Raw genomic sequence first — 12,009 nt, forward strand, 5'->3', positions numbered from 1 at the left:
AATTGACAGAGAAGTTTCTGATAAGAAACTGAGTCTAGATTTCCCAAATCACAGCTTCATGTTTTAATAAAAATGTCTTTCTTATACTGCTTGTATCTTGCATTCACGAAGATAAATGCCATGTGGATTTTTAAAACTTTTTGTATACTTTCTGAAACATTTGGTCAAATATAGCAAAAAGAAAACAAAACTCTACAATTTTGAGGAGTTATTCAGTTTAGCCCTCAAGAAAATATTTGCTCAAGATATAGTTACTGTTACTATTTATTTATTTCAAAGCTATTTATATCTTTTAACATACTGATACAGTTTGAAAGTCAAATACTAGCTGTGGAAAAGGGGGTAAAAAGGTTTGTTGCCAGCTTGACAGAGCTTCCTAATGTGAAGACCAAAGCAATAACACATTTTTCTTTTCAATTGTTTTTCTTTTTATGCATACATACACATACGAATGTATCCTTCCACGCAAGCCTGGGAAACAGAGAGATGTTAACTGAAAATCCTTTCCATGTGTGAGAGACACCAACTGGTCTCATGATCTGCATTTCTTCCATTAATATTTTCCTCTGTATTTTTTAGCACTTGTAATTTAAGAGGAGATTCTGAATATCCTCCAGATTATAATCCCCAGATCTGAAATCTCGAATGCTGTGGCATTTATGCCAGCTTTCCTGATATGTTTTCTAACAGCACTTCTGTTTGGACTCTTTGTCAATAGGAAGCATATTAATTTGGGCCTGCAATATTACATGTGAGTAGTCAATTTCAAATATAAACATTCAGTCAACAACTATCGTCTACTTTATCTTCTTCATCTGTTTTTCCCTGTGGAGGCACATTTTCTGAAATGACTTCACTTGCCCATGAAATAATGTCCTAATGTTAAAAACTGAACAAAAATAATTATGATAATAGCAAAAGTGGAAACTTATTTTCCACAGGTGTCTAAAAAAGAAGATCCAAAACCTGACCAACAGAAGCAACAAAAATCCCCTAAAAAAAAAAAAACCCAGCCTAAAACATGTTGTTGTCAGGACAAGTTTTCCTTGTAATAACACAAAGAAATATTAACTGAGAATAAGTGTGGCTTAATGAAATATAAGGACTTATTAAAAATAAATCCTGTGCACAATCTGCTACTAATTGAGTGCATTATACTGCTACCTCATAAAATCAAGCCTTCATGTCTGATTAGCAGGTTAAACTTTGATTCTACTCAATTTCCCTCTCTCCATGTTTCCCCATGAATAGATAATGTAATTGATGCTTTGCCCCCAGGCTTCAAATGCCCAGCTGCTGTAGTGGAATGCCAGACATGTCTAAATTCATGTTACTGGCTCTTTTCACCTTGTGGACCTGTAAAATATGTATCAAGGCTACAAGTGACAGAAATGCAGCAGCTGGCTATAAGTTAGATGTGCCAGAAAATTGCAGTATTATCCATTCCAATGAAAGTAGATATGAAAAGCAATCATGTTAACTAAATGTGTACTAAGGAACAAGATTAGGGTTTAATTAAATAATTAAAGCATGTGAAAACCCATTTATTACTCTGATGATTTCCTTACACCATCCCAAGCATTGCTTCCATGGGTATTTTTAAATAATGGACTGATATAAAATGTTACTATCTTGGGGAAGAAGTGATAAATTAAGTTGTGTGGGGAGTGAAAAAGACTTTAGTCTCCAGCCAAGTTAGTAAATGCCATTAAATTAAAGATGCTGATTGCCATTTAAGTATAAAATAATGGCAGCAGAATCACACATTTGATACCTCTGTGTGTTGTCAGTGCAGCTACTGTTCACCTCTGTGGATCATGGCTCTCCTCTGAGCACACTGTCACACTCATCTTCTCTGCTGGGAGACTGATAGTTCTGGAGATTTTCCAGTGCATCCTGTCTTTTTTACTTGTAGAGCACGTCTAACATCTCTGCAAAGGGCCAGGTTAGTCTGCTAGGTCATGAGGAGGAGGTTGATACCATATTCCTTCTAAAGAATAATGTCCTTACAAATGCACTCTATTAAGATTTCAGATCTGTGACATTGGAAGTGAAGCCCATGCTAGTAAAGGTTTTACCTTGAAGCTTTCAGATAAAAAAAAAACAAGGTACAGAGAAATTCTGAAAAAGAATACATAATCGAGTAATACGTGACAATATTAATGTGCTAATTTGGAAAACCATTTATGAATAGCCATACCCAATGAAAACTGAAACTAACTTTCTTGTCTCGTTGACTGTGGTATTTGGAAACAACCATGAAGACGACAGTTCACACTGACAGAATTGCCTCAGAGAAGAGAAAAAGACCGACAAGATTTAAGACCCAAGGCACCTCTCTAGCTATTCAGGAATAGCTAGAAATCAGGAAGAATCAAAGAATCATAGAAACATCGAATTACAAAGTTGGAAAGGAGCTACAAGATCATTTAGTCCAACCTTTCTTCCATTATCATTACTACCACAAGCCACTAAACCATGTCTTGTAGCTCCTCATCCTGACGACTTTTGAACACTGCCAGGGACGGCGACTCCACCACCTCCCTGGGCAGCCATTCCAGGGCCTGACCACTCCCTGAGAGAAAAAGTTGTTCCTTATGTCTAATCTAAATCTCCTCCGGTGCAACTTGTGGCCATTTCCTTTGGTCGTGTTTGTAGCCTGGGAGAAGAGGACAAACCCCTCCTCATCACAACCTCCTTTTGGGAAGTTGTAGGAAGAAGCGGATGCCTGATTGAAGCAAATCATGAAGCCTCTGGCATTTCAAGAACACCATAAAGATTTATAAACAGCATGCCATTTACATGTGTAACACATTGATATATATTATTTGTATTCTTGGTTTTGTTTGCTGTTGTTTTCCTTGCTTTTGGTTTAAAGCAGAGTCTATTGTGTTGCTGTTTCTGCGTTACAACTTTTTATAGTTTTCAACAAATTGGAAAGTTATATCTTATTATTATGAGCAGTGTCTTCTCACTACCTCTGCAGAATAGAAATGAGAAACCATTTATTTATATATGTATATATACATATACATATACATATATATATATATATATTTTAAAGAAAAAACTAACAAGATAACACAAAACAGAAACAGCTCACAAGTGAAAAGGAATCCAAAGGGTTTTATTAAATAAGGTCTTTTGAGATTGAGGTGATGACAACTAACTTCTGCTGTATCACACTGTGCTAAACAGCACACCAAATAAACTGAACTTCAATTTCTCCGAAGACTGTTAAGTTGTTTTACTGGCACCTGTCTGGAATTCAGTGTCACACTACAAAATGCTTCCTTCTAATGTGACAATTGTGCAGCTGTAACTCTGGTAATAAAAAAAAAAAATTGTAACTGGAAAGCTGAAAATGCAGGTAAACACTGAGCGTGGCCTTTTCCTATTTGAACTCATATGTTACTGAGCTTTCATTTGAGAAGACCTGCATTATTATCAGCAATAGGTCTGCTTGTCAGGAAGAGTCCTGTGTATTTGGATTGAAATTATTGCTACTTTTGTTAATGTCTCTGTTTCTTCAGATGGCAACAATAGTGGAGCCTTAGCCTTACTCAGAAGAGAGTACTAATCACTGGGCAAAAAATACACTGCACAATGCATGCTTCATCCCTTCCTCAGTTTTTTTTCTGATCATAAGTATGACTTATTGTCATGGTTTTGTGATTTTTGGTTTTTGGTATTCCACGTTACAACATCATGTAGTGCACTGGGAGTTAAAGTGTTAATGCTCCAATTTTGGGTACCTGTCCCTGTACATCATGAAACTTATGGGATCTGGCCCTCTCTGGTTGGGCAGTCTCTTACTGCCTTGCAGTGGGAGTTGGAGGGTTCTTTCCTAACCGTACCAATCTTTTTAGGTTTGACCCGGTCTCGGGAACTCTCTCTCTCTCCTATTTTATTTGATTTATTAGTCCAATATCATAATCAGTAAAATAAGTTTTCCTCCATAGATCATTGTCAACTTTTTTTTTGTTTGTTTGTTTGTTTTTCCTTCCTTGAGTCCAGCTCCCATCTCCCTATCCCTTTTTCCTTTTCCTTCCCATTTTGTGGAGCCGAGGGGCCCAGAGGCCTACTGCCCTCCTGTCGCGGGCATTGATTGATCTAGTTAACTCCATGACACCTATTAACAAATATTTATAGAGGTAAAGCTGTACTTATTGTCCAAAGGAAAATGGATGTGCATGAAGACTTTAACTAGAGCTGCTGGAAAATGTTTTAGTAGAAGCAGACCACCGCATCTGCACTTCCTTGTCCCTCAAGTTCCAGAGCCTCAAGCCTGTAGCAGACAGGTACGTGGGGAATCTAGGTAGATAGAGAGGGGATATCTGTGATGTCAAGCTGGGACTTGTTTCCACATCTCTTCCTTTCTTAGATCTCCTCCCTCTGCCAGATGGTAGAAGGGTAAGAGGTTCGCCAGTGTTTGGGGTGTATCACCCTTTTGCCTTTCTCACAGGTATGGTAGGGAGTTACTCCACCAGACTCTCTCCTGCTCATACTCCGTGATACTCCTTAACTTCTTTACCTCCTCCTTGAGCTCTGCTGTCTTGAGCAGATCATCCAGCTCTTACAGCTCATGTAGGTGGTATCCCTGCCATCCTTGATATTAACAACAGGTTAAGTCACTCCCTGTAGCCTGACAGTTGGGGCATGCACTCCATCTGAATTGCCACATTCTTTTTGGTAAGACCTTTCTGCATAGTGGAAATCATTGCCAGATTTGCTGTGTAGGAGGCAGCCAATAAGTGAGCCAAAATGAAGATAGCCTGGATGAAGTAAGACAGAAGGGAATTAGGTCATTTGGAATTTATGTAAATTAAACATTGTTCCTGTAAATAAAACAAACTGTTCTGCACGAGTATTACCCTGGAGCAATGTTGACTCAACACAGATTGTACCATTGAAAAGAGAATAGTACCATCATTATATTAAAGCAGTTCTTGTTTCTGGTAGTCCTGGAATATTAACCTTTTTATCTCCTTACCGGCTTCATTGGTTCTGATCATGCGGGATGGTGCACTTGGGTCTCCAGTCCCAATTTTGTTGGTTGCTACAACTCTAAACTCATACTCAACCCAAGGGTTCAGTTCAACAGCCATAGCAGACTCCATGTCTCCACTTATCACATCAGGAACTGCAGACAGTGAAAAAATGTACAGGTCACTCAGAAAGTTGAAGCTCACATGTGGTGTTTCAGTGGCAAATGCATATGACCATCAGATATGACAGATATCAACGATCAAATATGTTAGAAATCAGAGTTAGTTTTTTTGACAATGTGGTACTCCTGAAAAGTCAAAGAATAAAAGGAAGAAGGAAGAGATTTCTGCTTATTACAGCTGCGTCACTCAGGAGTCTTTGTGTTGTCCGTTTATAGATGTTGCTTAGTAACATGAAAGGAATAAAAATAATTTAAAAAAATTAGTGCTTTTAATTTATCACTGTTATTTCAAGAGTATCTACAGTTGCTGCTGGAGTTTTGAAGAGCTTGCCTGTGCTATTTTGAAGTTTTTCTCACCTGTTTTTACTGTCTGCCAGCCAAGAGAAAATGGACTGCGTGCTTGCAGGTTGTAGAGGGAGATCGGGCTGTGATTGTCTGCCCCAGGACTCCAGGAGAGTGTTGCTGTGGTGTCTGTAATTTCCTCCACTATTACAACCCCTGGGGGACCAGGAGGACCTAGAAATAAATTGGAATAATCAAACAAAGCACACCATCATTGCTGCTGAACAGTAATAATATGGGAGAGATATTCTGTAGTGTGTTCAGTACCCATGAAATACAGGAGTTAAAATGAACACTACTACATCATGGTGATAGCTTGTATAGAAAAATTTCTACTGGCAAACTGTGGTTGTTTCTACTCTTTAAATGTTATGCAGGTAGAAGCAATTAACCTGTCAGAGTGACAGCAGAAGAACTAGAAATAGAAACAGATTTCTATAAAATCTTCTTGTAATTGTTCTGAATGTAAAATTGAAGGAAAAAAGAAAGCATCCAGGCTAGATTGAACAGTCATAATCACAACTCTGTGTGAGAATTCTCAGCAGGAGAAGTGAATATCAAAATGAAGCAAGGTAGGATGTGTTTTGTAAGGAGAATACTAATAATGCTAATAACTGAATTAAGAATACAACATATATCCTCTTTAACAAATTCACTCATTCAGTAAAACAATCTGGACTACTGTCCTTCTGAAAGTCCACTAGTTATTTGACTGAAAGCTATTGAAAACAGAACCCATACCCAAATATTTTTAAGACTGATCTTTAATGTGACTCTTTTAAAAACAAAGAAAATCACCAAAAATATTCTCATTTCAGAAATTCAACTATTATTTATTCCACTTTGCTATACTTAATAAGAAAATACCAATCATCAGTTTTTAAGTCATGTGACTGCTCCAATACATAAAGCCTCTTGTAATAAATATAAATTTGCAATGAAAACTTGCGTATAACTTCATCCATACCTCTAGTTTTCTCCTTTAATTCCTCCTGATATTGATCTTAATCATGTTTCAAAACATTGTCCATTTGCACTTGCCAAACCAAATTGGACGCAAGTTTTCCCTGATTCAGGATCCTTTTTTGCAGCTGTTGGAACCAGATGTTTATGGGGACAGACACATCTCTGTTATGAGCAAATGCAGGATAAAAATCTCTCTTGTGATTTCCTATACTTAAAAGCTTATACAAATCCAGGACAGGTCTCAATATTTCTAATGCTACTTAATTAAAATAATGATATGATTAATAGCTATAATTAATTAGGAAAAATCTGAATATTTTTGGCATCCAGTTTTTTCCCAGGCTCCTCTTGTTGGAGGCTGAAGTTCTGCTTCTGCATAGATGGAAATCTGTGAAATCAGGAATGCACTGTCGATTTTCTCCAAAAATGAACATGCAAGAAAGGTAATGATGAAAACACTTTTATTAATTAAAAGAAACTGTGGCTGCATTTCTGGGGAACCCCAACGCTCTTTGCATATGTCAGACTTTCTTCTGAAGTTATAGTGTAGCAGATCCTTTGGACACCTTCCATTACTTTCCATCGTAATTGCTAGGTACCATGAGTGGTGTGGTTCTAGCAGAGCTCAGCAACTATGGATAAGAGAGATAGATACTCTGGTGTGGTTTCAACATTTGATGTTGCAGTTGTAGCCAGGATTGCTGAACTCACCATTATCTATCTATCTATCTATCTATCTATCTATCTATCTATCTATCAACCCATGTACCTACCTACATATTTATTTGTCTGTTTCGCTATTTTATGCAACCAAATCTTTTTCTGGCTAGAATCCTTTAACTAAAAACAGTTTTATGTGAATATAAAAAGAGTGTTTATGCGGATTACGGCAACATTTTGTTACGATTTTTTTTTAATAATTCAACTCTATGGTCTTAGAGTGAAACAGACAATAAATTATTGAAGTAATAAAGCAAGTTATACTTTTCACTTTTCTCTGTTTGCTTGGTAATGACCTACAAGCCATGAATGAACATTAAAATATTGGTAACATAGCACTTATAGGAATAAAAGCAACAAAATAGTCACATAATTATCTTAAAAACCAAACCAAAACAAAACGAGAAACAGAATTCATTGAAGTTTAGTATTATAGATGTATGATGGAAAAATACTGTATGAAATATATGTTTGCAGTAGCCTAGAATACTGCACTGGGCTATGAGAAGAACGCTTTCCCCCTCCACGGATGTGAGCAGATCCCATTGCCAGGAGTTTCTTTTCTTTTCTTGCTCTGCCTGCTCAGCAGACTTCGAATTGCTCCTGTCAGTGCTATTCATGTCCAGTCTGGGATAAGATGGTGATTCACCTTACACCCTCTTATGACTCTTGGCCTTCTGAAGTCCTGTAGCAGACCAACAAAATACACTTTACACTTACACTGGAATTGTCTCAAACATCTGCAGGACAAAACCATCACCATCAGAACAAGCTAAAGGCTGAAGATGTGGTCAGAGAAGGAAGCCTTGTGTAGATAAAATGGCTTGACTGCAATCTTGATGATGAACTTGTTGACAGCAAATGCTAATGACAAACAATATGAAGCCTATGAATCTAAGAGGCATAAAAAGATGCACATGAGAATCTCAGGGGGATTTCAAGACTTCAGGACCTTATGAGCTTCAGAACTTCTGGATGAGTGCTCTTGCAGAAAGAGACACTCCTCCTCTGTCTCTCCATTTTCTGTCTTTTTTCCCACATAAAGTTATCAAGTAATGCAAGACATAGTTCAGTTTCCCATACACTCACATAATTTAGCCACCCAGAAAGATGTAATTGTAAGTGTGCCAGTATTTTTAAGATAATTATAGTACAGAGATTCTGAATAAAACTGATGATTGTATTTGGATCCTGAGTGATGTTTTTGCCTTAATCTAATTGAGGGAGGAGGATTTGTGAGTCTGATCATCCCTGCCTCAATTCATAGGTGGGATGTGATAAGACCCCCCTTCGTTTGCAGTTGAAAGGTCTTGGTTTTCCTTCTGTGAGAAAGCATGACAGAAAGCTGCATGACTCACATGACATCCTGGTCACCAAATTGGAGAAAAATGGATTTGATGGATGTACAACTCTCTGGATAAGAAATTGGCTGGATGGTCGCCCTCAGAGAGTTGTGGTCAACTGCTCAGTGTCCAAGTGGAGACTGGTGATGAGTAGCATTCTTCAGGCATCAATGCTAGGACCATTTAGCATCTTTTAGGTGACATGGACAGTGGGACTGACCTCAGCAAGTTTGCAAACATCAAGCCGAGTGGTACAGTTGACACGTTTGAGGGAAGGGGTGCCATCCAGAGGGACCTGAACAGTCTTGACAGGTGGGCCTATACCAATCTCATGAAGTTCAACATGCCAAGTGTCAGGTCATGCACCTGGATTGGAGAAATCCCAAGGACAAATACAGGCTGGGCAGAGAATGGTTTGAAAGCAGCCCTGAGGAAAAGAATTTGAGGGTACTGGTTGATGAAAAACTTAGAATGAGCTGGTAATGTGTGCTTGTAGCCCAGAAGACCAACAATATCCTGGGTTGCATCAAGAGAAGAGTGACCAACAGTACAAGGGAGGTGATTCTGCCCCTCTACTCCACCTTTGTGAGACCCCACTCAGAGTACTGTGTCCAGTTCTGGGGCCCCTAGAAGAAAAGAAAATGAAGCTGACCACAAAGGTGGTCAGAGGACTGGAGTACCTCCCCTGTGTGGACAGGCTAAGAGATCTGGGGCTGTTCAGCCTGGAGAAGGTTCCAAGGAAACTTTATAGTGGCCTTCAGTACCTGAAAGAGGCCCACAGGAAAGCTGGAGAAGGACTATTTTTCTTAGGACATGTAGCAATGGGATAAGCAGAAATGGCTTTAAACAGAAAGAGATAGATTTAGACTAGATATTAGGAATAAATTCTTTAATATGAGATTGGTGAGACACTGGAACAGGATGCTTCCTTCCTGAAGGCATTCTAGGCCAGGCTGGATGGGGCTTTGAGCAACGTGGTCTAATGGGAAGTTAGAACTAGATAATTTTAAAGGTCCCTTTCAACCTAAACCACTCTGTGATTCTGTGTTTCTAAAGATGTGTCATCTGCACTCCTCCATTCCTGCGATATATTTGCTCTTCTGTGGTGGGATGCACCAGGTCAGACCTTTGTCTCAAAATAGTAAATCCCGGGGCCAATTTAATAAAGGAGGAAGGTCTTCAATCTTCATCATCTATTGTTTCAGGCTCTCTGCTGATGTAGGAAAATGCTAGTGAAATATTTATTTGTAGCCATAGGGGAAATTTTAAAGGAAAGCTGGGATTCTGATACAATCATATGCTTTTACTGAGTTGGAGCCCAAGGCCAAGAATTATAACATGCTCCCAAGCACAAATAAAATTAAAAGAAAATATTTTAGTACTTTCTCTCTACAACAATATTTCTTCCATGCACACTGAATATTACTGAAGATTTTCTAGCCATGGTATTATAGGAAATAGAACAAGTTTCTTACTTATATAAAAATACATAAAATGTATTTATGCGGATGTCTCTTGCTAAATTCTCAATATATTTTCTTGTAGGAGTTCTCTCATGTTTTTTAAACCTTCCAAATGCATTCCTAGTCATGACAATGTGTCATTATGTTTTCTGAGATGTGTGCTCTTACACAGTCTGTAGGATGACTGCTAAAAAGCATTTCCATTTCCAACAGCAGGCACTCTTGAAAGCGGATTAATAAGGGACAAAAGCCTCTGTGATAACAAATGTATGAGAGTTAGCCAGGACCTGAGTGCTATGCAGATGTCACTCATTTTTATAGAAATCTCATTAAATTTTATGCTTGGGTGTTATCATTCATGGTGTCAGCTGGATGGCTAATGCAGAGAAGTGCTTTTCCCAAGGGCTCTGCTATTGTTCAGGATCTCTAAAACAATTTTTTAGTTGAGAATAGCCAATTGGGGAAAAAATGCACTGTCTGCTCAAATGGTTCTCTGGAAACTACACAGAAAATGACTGGTTGTAAGTGCATTATAATGCAGTTGACCTTCACAGAGAAGATATTTGAGGCTGCGATAGGCTCTTATGCAGCCTTAGGAGCATTGGAAAGCCAGTGTAAGAATGTTGTCAGTTATCTTCTGTCAGAGAAGTTCCATGGATGCATGGTTCATTTCAGGACATGCATGTATACATTTTGGCAAACTTATTTTATGTGTTTTTTTATAGTTGGGATTATCATCCTGAGAGGTCGTGTAGATTACTTCCCATGATTCAATGTTAATATGAGAGTTCCTTAAAGACTATTACCAATAATAACTCTAGTAATTCAGAGAGGCAGTGCCCTTTCCTGTGAATCCCAGGATATGCATTAATTTACTCCACTGCACTCTGATCAAGATAATCCTTACTTTTACAAAACTAATAAAAAGTCTGCTGTGTAACACCTCATGAATATAGAATTATTGACCTGAAGGTTTTACTTTCTGAATGACAAAGTGTAATAGCTTGTCATCAAGAAGACAATAGGTTAAGGAAAAGAGAAAGAGGTGATAACTACAGGATAATGGAAAAAGTACATGACAAAACAGGAACCGGACTGTTTCTTGTAGCATAAATGCATATTGCTGTGTCCACCTACAGCTCTCCATATATTGATGAACAAGAAGATGGATCAAAAGTGTAATTTGTAATGAATGCAATGGATGCTAAAACTACATTCTCAGCCTCGTTCCTACAAACTTGGTGTATTCAAGTGGTAAAACAGCTACATAAAGACCTGGGAGGATGGAGAAGTCATAATCCAACTTGACCAGGACAAGCAAGGAGGTTCTTCAGATTCAGATTCCAGACTGCACTCCAGAGCCTCTGAGTTGGATCTATACTTTGTGGCATAAAGACAGTTCAGGGAACATTAACTGAAATCTCACTTTATGAGGAAAGAACTGGTAGCCTCTGAATCACATTATGAATGACATAAGTATCTCTCAGTTAGATAAAGGTGTCTAAAATAGAACACAGAAGTGATTTTTAGACATCCCTCTCTTATTGGCTTATTCTGATAACCTGCATCACTTGTCAGCTGTCCAAGATCTGTTTTGTGTTGCTTCCATTGCTCTCACAACTCAGAGCTTCAAGGATAGATCTCCTTCAGACACTGAGTTCATGAATATTACCACACCTCATTTATGTTTTTGAACTTGATTCTAGGCTTTTTTTTTTTTTTTTTTTGACTGAAGACATAGATGTGAGTTAAGTTAAGGTGTAGCTTAGTTAGATTTTGTTTTTTTCTGTTCTATTTTTAAACTCCTAGGATTCTCTCATTCAAACTGTTGAACATATTATAACTTCAAGACAAAATCAGATTGCTGGAAGTTTTGGTCTGGAGACTGTAGGTTAAACAGCTGATGATCCATCTACAACACCAGATTCAGAGAGAACAATAGCACTATTTGATAGAGGAAATCCTCACCTACAAAACACCAGCAATGAACAACAGTTTGCATGTT

The 12,009-nt window shown here is 38.1% G+C and overlaps 1 protein-coding gene across 1 annotated transcript in view; it reads right to left on the reverse strand.

The window, feature by feature from the left end:
- The window catches only part of LOC116244468 (contactin-5), a 62,032-nt gene that overhangs the window by 28,567 nt on the left and 21,456 nt on the right, over positions 1 to 12,009 (reverse strand). The window contains exons 5-6 of the mRNA XM_090146801.1: positions 5,528 to 5,686; positions 4,994 to 5,143 (exon numbers count right to left, since the gene is read on the reverse strand). Of these exons, the coding sequence (XP_090002927.1) occupies positions 4,994 to 5,143; positions 5,528 to 5,686 (309 nt within the window). The remainder of the gene's footprint in view (positions 1 to 4,993; positions 5,144 to 5,527; positions 5,687 to 12,009) is intronic.

Source organism: Phasianus colchicus, chromosome 1, assembly GCF_987193195.1.
Source record: "Phasianus colchicus chromosome 1, bPhaCol1.hap1.1, whole genome shotgun sequence".
Classification (NCBI taxonomy): Eukaryota; Metazoa; Chordata; class Aves; order Galliformes; family Phasianidae; genus Phasianus; species Phasianus colchicus.